A 16,068-nucleotide genomic window follows, 5' to 3' on the forward strand; every position below is an offset into this window, starting at 1 on the left:
AGCCCTATGACTGATTCCTTCCGTTTCTCTTTGCTCCTCTGTGATTCTGAGCAACTCACTTAACAATTCTTTGTGGGTCACTTCTAAAAATAGCCAGTTTTGCCTAGTGAGCTTGCATAGTTACCAAATGAGTGAAGCAGTAAGTAAAATCTGCATTTTTTTTTTTTTTTGCTATTTAGAGCCACTGGGGAAGCACAAGCCAGTGCATTTCTTCATGCCGGTCCCAAGCCCAGATTAATGGGAAGGGTTACGTCAGGAAGGGCATCCAGTGTAAAACTTCTGCCAAATAACATATACGGACAACAATGCAGATTTCCATACCAGATTGGTCGAGGCCCGGGTTAACAATGACCCCCACCAGTACTGTTAGACAACAGGGTGCTGGCAGAAATTGGGCTACTGTTGACCAAAGGAGAAGAAGAGGGGGAAGGCATGCACGAAAGCAGAAAGAGAGGAGGAAGGTTAGGAGTGTAGTAGTGAGGGTAGGAACTTTGAATATTGGCACTATGACTGCTATAGGGAGAGAGCTAGCTGATATGATGGAGAGAAGGAAGGTTGATATAGTGTGTGTGCAAGAGACCAGATGAAAGGGGAGTAAGGCCAGGTGTATAGGAAACGGGTTCAAGTTGTTCTCTCAAGGTGAGAATGGGAGGAGAAATGGGGTAGGAGTTATCCTGAAGGAACAGTATGCCAAGAGTGTTTTGGAGGTGAAAAGAGTGTAAGATAGAGTGATGTTTATGAAGCTGGAAATTGATTGTGTAATGATGAATGTTTAGTGCATATGCTCTGCAAGTTGGCTGTGTGATGGATGAGAAAGAAGAATTTTGGAGTGAGTTGGATGAAGTGATGGTGAGTATATCCAAGGGTGAGAGACTGGTGATTGGAGCGGACTTCAGTGGGCATGTTGGTGAAGGGAACAGAGGGGATGAGGAAGTGATGGGCAGATATGGTGTTAGAGAGGAATGCAGAAGGTCAGATGGTAGTGGATTTTGCGAAAAGGATGGACATGTCTGTGGTGAATACATATTTTAAGAAGAGGGAGGAGCATAGGGTGACGTACAAGAGTGGAGGAAGATGCACACAGGTGGATTATATCCTATGCAGGAGGGCCAGTCTGAAGGAGATTGAAGACTGTAAAGTGGTGACCAGGGAAAGTGTAGTTAGGCAGCATAGATTGGTGGTCTGTAGGATGATGTTGGTGATCAAGAAGAGGAGGACAAGTGTGAGAGCAGTGCTAAGGATCAAATGGTGGAAGCTGAAAAAGGATGATTGTGAGGTGGAGTTCAGGGAAGAGTTAAAACAGGCACTGGGGGGCAGTGAAGAGTTACCGAATGTTTGGGTAACTACAGCAGAGACAACTAGAAAGGTGCTTGGTGTGACATCTGGACAAGGGAAGGGGGACAAGGAGACCTGGTGGTGGAATGAGGAAGTACAGGAGAGTATACAGAGGAAGAGGCTGGTGAAGAAGTGGGATTGTCAGAGAGATGAAGAAAGTAGACAGGAGTATAAGGAGATGAGGAACATGACAAAGAGAGAGGTGGCGAAGGCTGAAGGAGAAGTCATATGTAGAGCTGTATGAAAGGTTGGACACTAAAAGAGGGAGAAAAGGACCTGTACCGATTTGCTAGAAAGCGGGACCAAGCTGGGAAAGATGTGCAGCAGGTAAGGGTGATAAAGGATAGTGAGGGAAACGTACTCACAAGCGAGGAGAGTGTGTTGAGCAGATGGAAAGAGTCCTTTGAGGGGCTGATGAATGAAGAGAATAAGAGAGAGTGCAGGTTGGATGATGTAGGGATAGTGAATCAGGAAGTGGAACAGATTGGCAAGGAGGAAGTAAGGACAGCTATGAAGAGGATGAAGATTGGAAAGGCTGTTGGTCCAGATGACATACCAGTGGAAGCATGGAGGTGCTTAGGAGAAGTGGCAGTGGAGTTTTTAGCCAGATTGTTTAATAAAATCTTGGAAAGTTAAAGGATGCCTGGGGAATAGAGAAAGTGTTTTGGTACCTATTTTTAAGAATAAGGGGGATGTGCAGAGCTGTAGTAACTACAGAGGGATAAAACTGATCAGTCACAGCTTGAAGTTATGGGAAAGAGTAGTGGAAGCTAGGTTAAGAAGGGAGGTGATGATTAGTGATCAGCAGTATGGTTTCATGTCGGGAAAGAGCACTACAGATGCGATGTTTGCTCTGAGAGTGTTGATGGAGAAATATAGAGAAGGTCAGAAGGAGTTGCATTGTGTCTTTGTGGACTTGGAGAAAGCATATGATAGGGTGCCTAGAGAGGAGTTGTGGTATTGTATGAGGAAGTCAGGAGTGGCAGAGAAGTATGTAACAGTGGTACAGGATATGTACAAGGGTAGTGTGACAGTGGTGAAGTCTGCAGTGAGAGTAACAGATCCATTTAAGGTGGAACTGGGATTACATCAAGGATCAGTTCTGAGCCCCTTCTTATTTGCAATGGTGATGGACAGGTTGACAGACGAGATCAGACAGGAGGCCCCATGGATTATGATGTTTGCAGATGCCATTGTGATCTGTAGTGAGAATGGGGACCAGGTTGAGGAGACCCTGCAGAGGTGGAGATATGCTCTAGAGAGGAGAGGAATGAAGGTCAGCAGGACTAAGAATATATGTGTGTGAATGAGAGGGAGGATAGAGAAATTGTGAGGATGCAGTTGGTGAAGGTGGATGAGTTTAAGTACTTGGGATCAACAGTTCAGAGTAATGATGAGTGTGGAAGAGAGGTGAAGAAAGAGAGTACAGGCAAGGTGGAGAAGAGTGTCAGGAGTGATTTGTGACAGACTGGTACCAGTAAGAGTGAACGGGAAGGTCTACAAGAGGGTAGTGAGACCAGCTATGTTGTATGGGTTGGAGACGGTGGCATTGACAAAAAGGCAGGAGTCAGAGCTGGAAGTGGCAGAGTTAAAGATGTTAAGATCTGCACTGGGTGTGACAAGGATGGACAGGATTAGGAATCAGTATATTAGAGGGTCAGCTCAGGTTGGACGGTTTGGAGACAGTCAGAGAGGTGAGATTGTGTTGGTTTGGACATGTGCTGAGGAGGGATGACGGGTATATTGGGAAAATGATGCTAAGGATGGAGCTGCCAGGTAAGAGGAAAAGAGGTAGGCCTAAGATAAGGTTTATGGATGTGGTGACAGAGGACATGCAGGTGGTTGGTGTGACAGAACAAAATTCAGAGGACAGGAAGAAATGGAAACAGATGATCCACTGTGGCTACCCCTAACGGGAACAGCCGAAAGAGAAGAAGTAAATACTTGTGACTAGTGAAAAAGCATTTATTTATTAACCTAGTAACTGACCTAGCCTGTAAACTTTCAATCACGAGCTTGGCAAGAAGTCAAAAATTCAAAAACTGTAAAATACAGAAGTCAAAAAATACAGATGCAGTTTGAGAAATGGTTTAAATGCGTAATACTTAATGAGATTTTCAAGATGGTATCTTGTTTAGTCGTTGGGTTTCTTTTTTCTTCACCAAGTTTTATCATTTTTATGCCTTTGATCTAGACATATTAATGTTATAAGCTTAAAAATTATGTTCTTCGTGTTTCACTGTTGCAGTCATTACATTTGGGTAATCTGCTGGCAGGTTGCCCTCAGTCGGCCTGAATAACAAAGTCTTGGGCCCTGCGTCATTGCTGTCTCCTCTTCCATGAAGTCAGGTCGTCAGGGGTATAAAACATGCAGCCAACGCCATTTTATTCAGTTTTTCTTGCCGTGCAGTGCCCGAAGCAGAAACAGTTTGCAAGTGCCGGTCGGCCGACTCCTAAAATTTTCGCATTCGAGTTTCAGAACCAAAGTCTTCAAACTAAAGCGAAGTACCACGTTGGGGAAACTTTTTCTTGCTCCTTACCAATGTCAGTAAAAGTTAATAATTGCATTACTTGTGGGAAGCAAATGCCTCATAAGGATTTTCATTTGTACTGTATTCCTTGCCTAGGCCCAGATCACAACGTGCCTTGCTGTCGGTTTTGTGCTAGACTTAACCGACCACTATTAAGCGTCGGTATATTTTTGCTTCTGAATATTTTGGTTCAAGATTTAATTATCTTGAAATGTCATCGGTTAGCAATCCGACTACCGGAGTTCACAAAAAATGCAAAGAAAAAGACAGAAACAGACCATCGAGGTCCAAAACCAATGACGGAGCTTCTCCTAAGCCAGTCGCCGGTTCGCGGGACTCAGTGAGGTGCTTTCACAGCCCCTGATACCTGCTACTTTTGAGTCGCAGGCCTCTACCGAGACCCATTTGGAATCCAGTATAACGCGAGATTCTCAAGAGTATTGAACCCATGGATGTCTCTCCCTTTTAATGGGTCCGGAGCCGCTGAGCAGGCACCGGCTTCTGAGGGTGTTTTCAGGCCTCAAAGTTTTTATATTAAACATACACCAGCCTCAAAAACAAGGTCAAAAACATCTTCTATGTCTAAAAAAAAACGACGCATGAGCCACGTGCTCAGGCCCCTGTGCCTAAAAAACAGATGATCAAAATGGCTGATAATTTAATTACCTTGATCAGGGGTTCCAAACCCCCCCCCTGCTAAGAGGCCTAGGCAAGGCACTGATTATGAATCTTCAGATCAGGTTTCCATTTCTTCTGGTCAGGAATTTTCTATTCCACCCTGTGAGGATTCTGATGCAGAGGAATCCATCCCATCTACATCTCCTCCTGAGGATTACTCTTTTGGAGAGACTTTGCATACTTTAAGGGAACATTTTCACTGAGAGAGTCAGGACTTCTCTGAATCAAAACAGAGGCTTAGGGATTTCCTCCTTCTTCCTCAGCATAGGCCTTTGGCAATACCTCTTGTATTAGACATTGTTGATGTATTTTCGGAATCAAGCATGGCTCCTGATTCCCTGCCTCCGGCTCCTAGTAAGCCAGACAGATATTACAGGGTTCCTGACTCTCACAAATTTCTATTCAGAAATCCTGCTGCTGATCCTGAGACTATTTCTCAGGGTCCGAAGGGTGTAAAGGCCTCTACAGCCAAAAATCCTACCCCCTCTGACAGAGATTCCAGGGTACTGGATAGATAGGGAAAGAAGGTTTATACGTCTGCAACCTTGACAGACAGGGCCTTCAACTGCCAGTTTCATATGCTTAAATATCAACAGCATGCTATGGGCTTACTGAAACAGAAAATGATGTTGATTTCTGATTGTGTGGAAAATAAAGAGTTACAGGAATTATTGCATTCAGCAGAACAGGTTGGAAAGCATACTTTGCAATGTGGTTTTGATTCCTTGGAGGCCTCTTGTAGGGCCGCCGTTACTGGATCTGTGATTAGAAGGCATGCCTGGCTCAAGGAGCAAAATCTGCCTGATCATGTTAAAGCTAAATTGTTGGATGCCCCTTTGCAGCATGATACTCTGTTTGGTAATAAGGCAGAAGAGATTTTAAAGAAAATGGAAGACAAAGCTAAATGTATGCAAACTGTAAAAGATTTCTTACAAGTGCAGCCACCCAGGTTCAGTAGACACTGGCCTACTAAAAATTGATCCTTTCCTGTGTCCAGCAGAGCCACTCAAGGCAAATCCAGGCACTCAAAAGGCTCCAGATACTAATCACAGGGTTCTTACAGGTCAAATCAATGGGGTGCCTCCACCTCCAAAACTGGAGGAAACAAAGCACAACCCTACAGTAAGCAGTCTCAATGTCTTTCCTCTACCATCACCAAGCACTTACCTTTTGGCAGCCCCGTTGGGGGGAAAACTAGCACTTCTTTCTCAAAATTGGCATTTAATTACCCAGGACAAGTGGGTATTAAACATTGTATCCCAGGGGTACAGATTTCATTTCAATACTTTGCCAATTCCAAACGGATGGCCGGATCTGCCACAAAACCAGTGGGCAGAGGCTCAGAAACAAGTCATGTCCCTCATGGATATGGTGGCTATTCAACCAGTGCCAGAAAAGGAAAAAGGGCAAGGTTTTTATTCAAGACTTTTCCTGGTACCCAGAAAAGACAATTCATGGCATCCAATACTGGACTTATCGATTTTGAACACGTTCCTGGATATTCCAAAATTCAAAATGCTGACTTTACAACAGCTACTGACGATGCTAGGCAGGAATGCTTGGTTGGTAACTCTAGACTTAAGAGGCATACCTGCATATCCCAATAAGGGAATCATGCAGAAGATACCTCTGCTTCAAAGCAGGTTTTTTGCATTACCAATTCTCTGCACTGCCCTTTGGCTTATCTAGTGCGCCCAGGGTCTTTACTAAGTGCCTGGCACCAGTAATTGCATTCTGCAGACAAAGAAGCATACAAATGTATCCTTACCTGGACGACTGTCTCATTCAAGCAGAGAACAAGGACACACTTCTTCAACATCTGGCATTTGTAAAAAGGCTTCTAGCATGCTTAGGGTACACCATAAATGAAAATAAATCATAACTGGTACCCTCTCAAATAATTACATTCCTGGGTGCAAACTTGAATACAACTGCCCAGATGGCTTACCTTACGCCAGACAAACAAAGGCAACTGACAACATACTTCAAACAAATGGCAACAAAAACCCAGTTATCTGTAAGGCAAATTCTGCAGGTTTTGGGGTTCATGGCATCCTGCATTCTACTAATTCCATATGCGAGACTGCATATGAGGAAACTTCAATGGTACCTAAAAAGTTTATGGAGTCAGCATTGTCACGGTCTGGAAGCAATGATTCCTCTCATTCCCTGCCTACAACAGGAGTTTCTTCAGTGGGCAGAGACATGTCACCAAAACAAGGGACTGTCATTCACTCTACCCCCTGCCACCCAAACCCTAACTACAGACGCATCAGACTACGCTTGGGGGGCCCACCTGGCAGGGAGATGCATTCAGGGCAAATGGAGCCAAACCAAATGTATCTGCATATCAACCAGAAAGAGATGCTATATTTTCAGAATGCTCTGACAGCCTTCAAGGACTTACTTCATCCAGGACAACTACTGATAAAGACGGACAACAGCACAGTTATGTGGTATATAAACAGGCAGGGGGGGTACACATTCCTACCCCCTTTGCAGACTAGCCATGGCCTTGTGGAACACAGCCTTGACTTACCAAATACATCTTCAAGCTCAATTCCTGCCAGGAAAACAAAATACTCTGGCAGACGACCTAAGCAGAAATCTTATGGACCCACACGAATGGAAACTAGATTCACAGATCTTCAGCATGTTAACACATAAATGGGGGAGCCCAGACATAGATCTATTTGCCTCTTCCCAAAATTATCAGTTGGACAAATTCTGCACAAGAACTCATCACAAAAAAGCATGGAAAGTGGATGCCCAAAAATCTATCAGTCTATGCCTTTCCCCCTCTGCCTCTACTCTCCAAGGTCTTACTAAAAGTCATGCAGGAAAAAACAAAAATGATCCTAGTTGCTCCGGACTGGCCTCGCCAGCACTGGTACCCACTTCTAAGGAATATGTCTCAACTTCCTCCATGGTACTTGCCTCAAATACCTCATCTACTGTCTCAGCAGAACAATCAAATTCTGCGCACTCCGCTCCAAACTCTGAATCTTGCAGCATGGCTGATCAATTAATTATTCAAACAACACCGCTCAGTAAATCTGTGATGGATGTCATTTTGGAAGCCAGAAGGCCTAGTACTAGAAAATCTTATGCTGATAAATGGAAGAGATTCTGTGCTTGGAACCAAGGACAAGAAACAGACACAGCAAAGCCCAATATTCCTCAGAGTTTACAATATTTGACTGAGATGCTTGACAAGGGCCTATCTTTTTCTTCAACAAAAATCCATGCCTCTGCCATCTCGGCTCATTACAACACAGAGACTCCCCTCTTTTCTCATCCTCTGCTTATACAGTATTTTAGAGGGGCCAAAAATGTAAGGCCTCCCAGAAGATCACCAACTCTTGCATGGGACCTCAATTTTGTGCTGGAAAAAACTCACCCTGCTTCCTTTTGAACCAGCAGCTACTGCGGATATAAAATTTCTATCTTGGAAAACAGCTTTTCTCTTGGCAGTCACTTCAGCAAGAAGGGTTTCAGAACTGCAGGCTCTTATGGCAGTGAAGTCTTTTATTATATTTTAGCCAGACAGGGTGTCCCTCAGGACCAATCCTTCTTTTATGCCTAAGGTGGTATCCAGTGTGGCTTTTAACCAGACCATTCACCTGCCAACATTTTACCCAAATCCGCAGAACAAGGGGGAGCGGATTCTGCATTCATTGGACGTACACAGACAACTAAGATTCTACTTAAACAGGACCAAATCTCTAAGAAAGTCTGAGCAACTACTGGTACATTTGCTGCAGGGTCAGAGGGGAAGGCTATATCAAAGCAGACTGTTTCTAAGTGGATAAGCCACTGCATTCGTTTTTGCTGCTTGCACCATGGTAAACCCGTGCCCAAGGGGATCAGATCACATTCCACCAGGGCTGCCTCTACTTCAGCAGCTTTCTTCAGAGGGGTTCCAACCAAAGACATTCTAGAAGCTGCTACTTGTAGCTCTGCTCATACCTTTACAAAGCATTATCATTTGCCTCTCTTCTCCAAATCCAGGGCAGGCTTTGCCATTGCAGTTCTGCAGGGCCTTATAGCCACTCCTAATGCTGTTTAGTTCCATCCTCCCATCAATAGCTTTGGGATTCTACCCAAATGTAATGACTGCAACAGTGAAACACGAAGAACATAGTACAGTTGTGTACACTTACCATAAATGTAGATGTTCAACTGTATTCACTGTTGCAGCCCGGGTTACCCACCCGCCATCCCCCTTTCTATACCTTTTCTTTCCTTCACTATACACTAAAGCCTTTGTGGTGTATTTGCTTTTAGATGAAAGTAAAGTTTATGTTGCTAAAAGTGCATTTATATATATTTCTGTTTATATCTTTTTTTTTTGTTTGTTTTGCTCCCCATTTGGGAGGGCACCTGACATCTGGGTCAAGAAAAACTGAATAAAATGGCATCGGCTGCATGTTTTATACCTCTGACATCATGGAAGAGGAGACAGAAACCGACACAGGACCCAAGACTTTGTTATTCTGGCGACTGAGGGCAACCTGCCAGCAGATTACCCAAATGTAATGACTGCAAAAGTGAATACACTCGAACATCTACATTTATGGCAAGTGTACACAACTGTACTTTTCTGAGTTTATGCTTCTGCTGTTGATGTCAAGCATACTACTTTAATTTGTTTATTTACCTCGGTAGGCAGCATTATTAAGTTTGTAGTTGTCTCATCCCATATGGGCTGGATAATGGAAGGAAATATAAAGTTTTGCCCTCTAGCGTAAAGAATTAAGCTTCATCTTGTTGCAGCCAATGGAAACACAGCTTTCTAAATCTGTGCTTTCTGCAATCGCAACTCCAGAGAAGACCATTAAACCAAAAAGTCTGAAGATTGAATTTTACCGGCAGATATAAGTAAATCTAAGCATGAAAAAAAATCAAGTGAACTCACCAGTGGTCTTACAAAACCTTAAAAGTACTGCATCCCCCCACCTTCAAAAGGATTCTTTGACCAAACATTTGGTCAAATCATTCAGCATCCATGGTAAGTTATCACTTACAAAGAAACTAGAGCAAATGGAACAACGTATTTCAGCGCTAGGAGACTGGTTAAGTTCAGGAGATCCATTAATTCAGAATTCCACAAAATATCTAAAGTCTGTCCAGAACATGGTATTGGACTTCGTAAGCTTGAAGTCACAGAAGAAATGTTGTGATTTATGGTGTTCCTGAAACCGTTACTCTTAGCATTGTACTTCACGCCTTCATTATTTGCCAATGTTCACCACCACATGGAGCCCAAGGAACAATTTTTTTCCAAACATTGCTGTATCAATATTCACATACATCTTGTAATAGATATAGCATTACATCTAGTTTACAAAGATAAGCTGTTATAATTCAGTTTAATTTGTCATAATCCTCTCAACATTCACCTTATCCTTTCCTTGAAAAAAAAGTGAACGTTTCAGTCTTACATGTGAAGTTAGATGAACACCTAAGTGCATAATTTGCTGTTAACATGCCTGTAGAAAGCAAATAGTCAGCCTGACATATTTTAAAGAAACTGACATTAAATAATGAAAGCCATCTAACATACATAAGCATTATTAGTAACACTCATAAAAGTCTAAACTTTGCACTTTTCAGCTATGTTCGGGGTGACAGGCTTATTAATGAGACAATACAAGATTAATCCCATACCCCTGTTGTTAGGCTGATGGGTAACTATATTTTTAATTCAGTTCACTTTTCAATTCAAGTACTAACCTACAAAGATATGTCCTCACCCTCTGTTTTGTGCTGTATTGCTTAATGTATATCTATAAGACCGTGCCTCATCTCTGTTTTCCTTAGGAGTACATGTTTAGTTATTCCCCCGTTTTATACATGGGGCAAGGAAGCCAACCTTTAAGTAATTCAGACCTTAACATCTCCTTACCTACTGTGTCTTTACTTGTGTCTAGCTCTTTCACTAGCTGAACAACTTCAGATATGTATGGAACATCATTTTTTTCTTTTTTTTTCATAATTGCTTTTATGCAATTGTTGCCACAGTAAACATCATTGTTCTCTCGTTTTTTAGTATCTTATTTTGCTTGAAAATATGTCACTGAAAACAAAAACGTATAATAAATCATACATTGCAAGACCCTCTGTAGAAAGTCCCTCAGATGTAGCTTTCCATTTTTTCTGCTATGCCTCCAGCTTCCCAGTACCTCCTTTTGACATCTTTTACATCTGCAGTTTTTTTTTTTTTTTTTTTTTTTTTTTTTTTTTGCAGGTTAACATAAGACTTGATCTGTGTGGCATATAATAGTGGATGTGCAGACTCTATCATGCTAAACATTCTTTTTATTAATTTATTAACACCGTTATTGAATTATCCTTTAAGATGCCGCAAAAATACATTTATATAAAACAAAATTAACCATATTACCACATTCCTATTTAAAAACATTATACATAACATTCTTTTGTGTGTAACTGTCATCAATCCAACATTACATAAATTCTGCAACTCCTGCCTGCCCTTAAATGTCACTCCTCATCCAAAACATTATTCTGCATGTATTGTTCCCACAATTTCCATTTTTTTCTAATTTCTCCTACCCTTTTATAAAAATTCCACTTCCCATCCTTTTATCTCTTTTACAATATCCAGTACTCCAACTACAGTTGGTTTAGACTTTGATTTTCATTTTCTAGTAATTGTTTTTTAACAGCCACCAGAATTAACTTTAGCAAGGCCTTACTATGTCTAGGCAATTCAAATAATGTATCCCCCCTAAAAATAAATAAATAAATTAAATAATTTCCTTCGTTACACCCATTTGTTCACTCAGTATTTCTGACGGAGTACTCTGTAGGGAGTCTGCCAGCTCATTACATTCCAAAACATATGTTCCCAGTTACCTCTTTCTTCTCCATCACACCTACAGCATTTGTCATCTACCTGAAGAAAAACTCTTTGGAGCCTGCTTATGTTATAAAAATACCTATGCAGGCACTTTCAAGAAAAGTCCTAAATCTTCTAGACTTTGTTGCATATTTTAGAACCATACACGTCATCCCATTGTTTCTTTGTGAATTGCTTATCCAGTCTGTCTTCCTAATCTTTACTAATCTCCTATGATTCCAACAGTTATCCCACATTTTATATGCCCTACTAATTATCCTTTTTTAACAATAGCTTCTATTCTAGATTCAACTAAAAACTCTACCAGAGTAAGTCTTTCACTTAGGATTCCTCTATCCATTTCTCTTTGCCTGTACTCCATCAGTCCCTGACAGCGAAAGCATTCTGTCCCCAAATGTCTTCTTCCCATTCTGTTCATAGATTCATAGGTAGGTACTAGGCTATCAGCCCAAGGGCCTAAGTAAGCCTAGCCAACAAGGTCTTACGCCACCCAAGAAAGTTATTTTCCTGTGCCCCTGTCAAGCAGAGCTACAGAAGTTATCTCCGGAGTGTATTTCCTATTTCTCATCCACTCATCAAGATTTTTCTTGAAGAGTGCTAATGAGGAACTTTGCTTGACATAGATGGGTAGCTTGTTTCAGAGTATGGGAAGTCTCTGGGACAGGAATCTATCCCTCCAGCATGTCCTGTTTATTGTGGTGACAAAGCTTAGGTCCCTAGAGTGTGTAGCTCAGAGGGATTGAGATTTCTTTAGCTGTAGCATATCCAACAGCTCTGGGTTTGACATAGCTATATATGTTAGGCAGAGATCACCTGTAGGCGATATGCTATGGAGTAAAGCTGGAGTTTTTTGAGACGGTCAGTGTAGGGCATCTGTTTGAGGCCAGTAATCCTCTTTGTGAGGTACTTCTGTGGCCTTTCCAACTGCTGGAGATGTCTTGTGAGGTACAGTCCAAAAGGGACATTGTCCTCTATAATGGGTCTAATGAGTGTCGAGTAGAGGGGAACAATTACCTCTTTTTTCATGGATGAGAACCCTTTTGTGATGAGGTGTGTCACGTAGCAGGATTTCCTGACTACTGTGGTGATGCGATTATCAAAGGAGAGACTACTGTCCACCTGGGTCCCAAGGTCTCTTATCACACATTCGGCGTTAAGTAGACTGCCGCCTATGTGGTAGTTCATGGGTACAGAGTTTTTACCAAAGGGGTTGACAGTGCACTTTTTGGCATTGAGCTTGAGGCCATAGCTCTGACACCAGGCATGTCTCAGTGAGGCCCTTCTATAGGATGTCCACATCATTTGGGGACTCGACTATGGCTCCTAGTTTTCAGTCATCTGCGAACTTTGTTAGCCAAAGGCCTTCTGTGTTAGCCTGTACGTCAGAGAAGTAGATACCAAACAGGAGAGGTCCCAGGTTGATGGAAGTGCCATTTGATATGAGATATATATATATATATATATATATATATATATATATATATATATATATATATATGTCTTTGTATACGGGGCAATACAGTGGCTTCTGTAAAAGCTGTTTTGTTATGGACTTAATAACAGTTAATGAAAATAAAAGGAAGCCAACTTATGCGTTATCTATAACTTTGCTACTTTTTTTTGTTTTGTTTTTTTTAACTGAGGGAATCAAACCCTGGACTACAGGTCGAAGTTCCTTAGCAGATCATAACCTTACTAAAAAAGAAAAAGTTCCACCACTCAGATAAAATCGGAAAAACTAAATACAACTGAAAATAAGATAAAAAAGGTATTCCAGCACCACAATAGCCAGCATAAATATTTATTAAACTGCGTAAGTAAAATACTTTCACCAAGTTGGCTTCTTCAGGCAAATGACCATAATGAATAATAGCAGTGTTTAAATAGTTAGAAGAATTAGAGCAATTAAAAAGCATGTGACCTGTAATTAATCAACATTAAAAAAAAAGCAGTCATCTAATTTTATTTCTTAGGTCTCTTAAAAGTAGTTTAACTGTAAAACTTTCATTAAGACCTGGAAATATTTGTGCCCTAAAATGGGCAATCCATTTATTTTCTTGCTTTTCAATTTCATTTTCAGATCTCCTCCTCTTATATTTTCTTTAATAATCTGTAACATTAAGAACTTAAAATGATGTGTTATTTTATTTTATATGTTTAAACAATGCATTTGTGTCCATATTTCTGCGTGTTTCAGATAGAGGGTGACAAATGCACTCCTTTAACTTCCTGTTTGCCTTTCCTGTATAAAAGATATTGCATTGTCGGCATAATGTCATGTAAACTATATTCTTGGTATCACAGGTGCCATAACACCTAATGAAAAAAGTTCTGTTTATTTGCAGGATGTATAAAAGACTTTTCTGTGTAAATTGTACTTACAAAAGTGACGGCCATTACATTTATATCTCCCTGTATCCAAAATAGCCAGAAATAAAATTAGATGACTGTTTTTTTTTTTATGTTAATTAATTATAGATCACATGCTTTTTAATTGCTTCAATTGTCCTAACTATTTAAACACTGCTTTTATTCATTATGTTCATTTGCCTGAGGAAGCCAACTTGGTGAAAGTGTTTTACTTGCGCAGTTTAATTTAGTAAATATTTATACTGGTTATTGTGGTGCTGGAATACTTTATTTTATTTTCAGATCATAACTGTAACCATCGTCTGCATGTCCTCCCCATGGTCAAGTGGCATTCGAAAGACATGCGTGAATGGGTGTGCCTTTTTTGAAGGTTGGGTGTCAGGCTGGCACCGTAAAAGTCTACTACCAATCATTAGCGGACCGGAGTTCCGCTGTGGCGACCCCTAACCGGGAAAAGCCGAAAGAAGAAGAAGAACTGTAACCATCTCTGTTAAACTACTAGTTACCATGCCTAGAGAAAGGATTTCATAATAGAGATACAGTGTTAAGCTTAAGTTAAAAATAATAATAATAATAATAATAATAAACCCAGAGTAAAAGTAATAGTGAGTAAATGTCGGAAGTTTAAACAATCAAATTAAGAAGAATAAGGTAGGATAATCCAATTGAATGCCTGTTGGTCAGATAAAGGAAAGACTGAAACGAAGTGGGAGAGGTAGTAAAAGTTACAGTCGTCTTGGCTGGTACTTGAATGGAACAAGAGAGAAGCAATGACAGTACAGTATAGTGGGTTTTCTTTTTTTTTTTTTTTTTTTTTTTGTAAATTCAGAGTTGTCCCAGAGAGGCCTGTGTTGTGGTCTCCTGGATTATAGTAGTAGCTTAGATTTTCTGAGCCAGTGTCTTTAGGGAGTATCTGCATTGTTTTGTTTTAAGAAATGTAAATTGTTTATGTTGGGCATTGTAACATAATGAGGTATGGCAACATAGTTGTAATTGACTTAACGTCATGTTCTTATATCTGCAAAACACTGCAAACTTTGGAGATTTCTGTTTCTAGATATCAACCTGACTCCATTTATCTTTTTCAAAACTAATTTACCCAAAGCATTTTCAAATGAAAGGCAGTAGGTCCAAATGCAGCCCACTTTAAAGCTGTATAGACGCTCTTTATTTTATTACAAATGATTAAAAGAGCTAACATCTTGGCTTAATGCATTCATAGTTAAAGCATCCTAAACAGTGCACATCTTAAATAGATGTGCATTTCTTTAAAAAAATTTATTTTGTTTTTTTGTTTTCAGCTCGGTCAGAGAGATACCATCACCTGGGCTCTGAGGAGGATGATGAAACGAATGATGAGGAATCCTCCCTGGAAATACGCCAGTTTTCTTCCTGCTCTCATCGTTTTAGCAAGGTATGGTCTTTTTATTTATTTTGTCTTTTTTTTGGTATAGCATTCAACCAGTGTGACTTTTGGAAGTAGATGTGACACCCCTGCACTGGCCCAGTAATTAAGGAGCCTCAGTCCTCACCACTGGCAACAGTGAGAGACATACATAATAGGAGGATGACAAGTACACACACAGTAAAGTACAATTTCCCTTAAGAGCACACAGAGACCACAACCAGTCTGGGGCTGGTTTCTCCCTCCTTCTCAGGATCCCCATTAAGACTTCCAACTTGCACAGCTGTAGGGTTGAGATCTCAGCTGAGTGGTCAAGCCAAAACCTCCAACACCCTCTCTGTCCAACCAGTACTTCGTGTCCCTGCCCAAGTAGCTCACACACACACACACACACACACACACACACACACACACACACACACACACACACACACTGTTTCAGATTTCATTTTTATACAAACCCACACACACACACACACACACACCTGGGAAAGGCTGGCACAGGTTTACTAGCTATGCCCCCTTCTGCCCAGACTATAAGGTAGTTATCACTGCCACCCACCACTCTTTATCAGCTACTGTAAGGCCCTTACAAAGGGTGTCCAATCCTACAGTGTGTATTACTATTATCCAAATGGTAGTTTTGACCAAGACTTGCAAGGCTATTTAGGAGTGGCCTGTACAGTGTCACCAAATACATATAGAAGTACCCTAAAAGCTTAAATATCTCTAAACAAACCAGCCACAATTAAAAGTTTTAAATACATTTATTAATAAGTAATAAAAGAACAAGACAATACTCAGTACATAAACACAGTTACTTCAGAGTTCAAAATCACAGGAAATATTTTAAAACAACATTG

General features: G+C 40.9%; 1 protein-coding gene across 2 annotated transcripts in view; it reads left to right on the top strand.

Annotated features, from left to right (window-relative positions):
• MAST3 (microtubule associated serine/threonine kinase 3) overlaps positions 1–16,068 on the top strand; it is a 1,680,970-nt gene that overhangs the window by 1,205,547 nt on the left and 459,355 nt on the right. For both annotated transcript variants that reach the window (XM_044090757.1, XM_044090758.1), the window contains one exon: positions 15,102–15,214. In XM_044090757.1, coding sequence (XP_043946692.1) covers positions 15,102–15,214 — 113 coding nt within the window. The remainder of the gene's footprint in view (positions 1–15,101; positions 15,215–16,068) is intronic.

The sequence above is a fragment of the Protopterus annectens genome, chromosome 13.part0 (genome assembly GCF_019279795.1).
Source record: "Protopterus annectens isolate FY-2018-M chromosome 13.part0, PAN1.0, whole genome shotgun sequence".
In the NCBI taxonomy this organism is placed as follows: Eukaryota; Metazoa; Chordata; order Ceratodontiformes; family Protopteridae; genus Protopterus; species Protopterus annectens.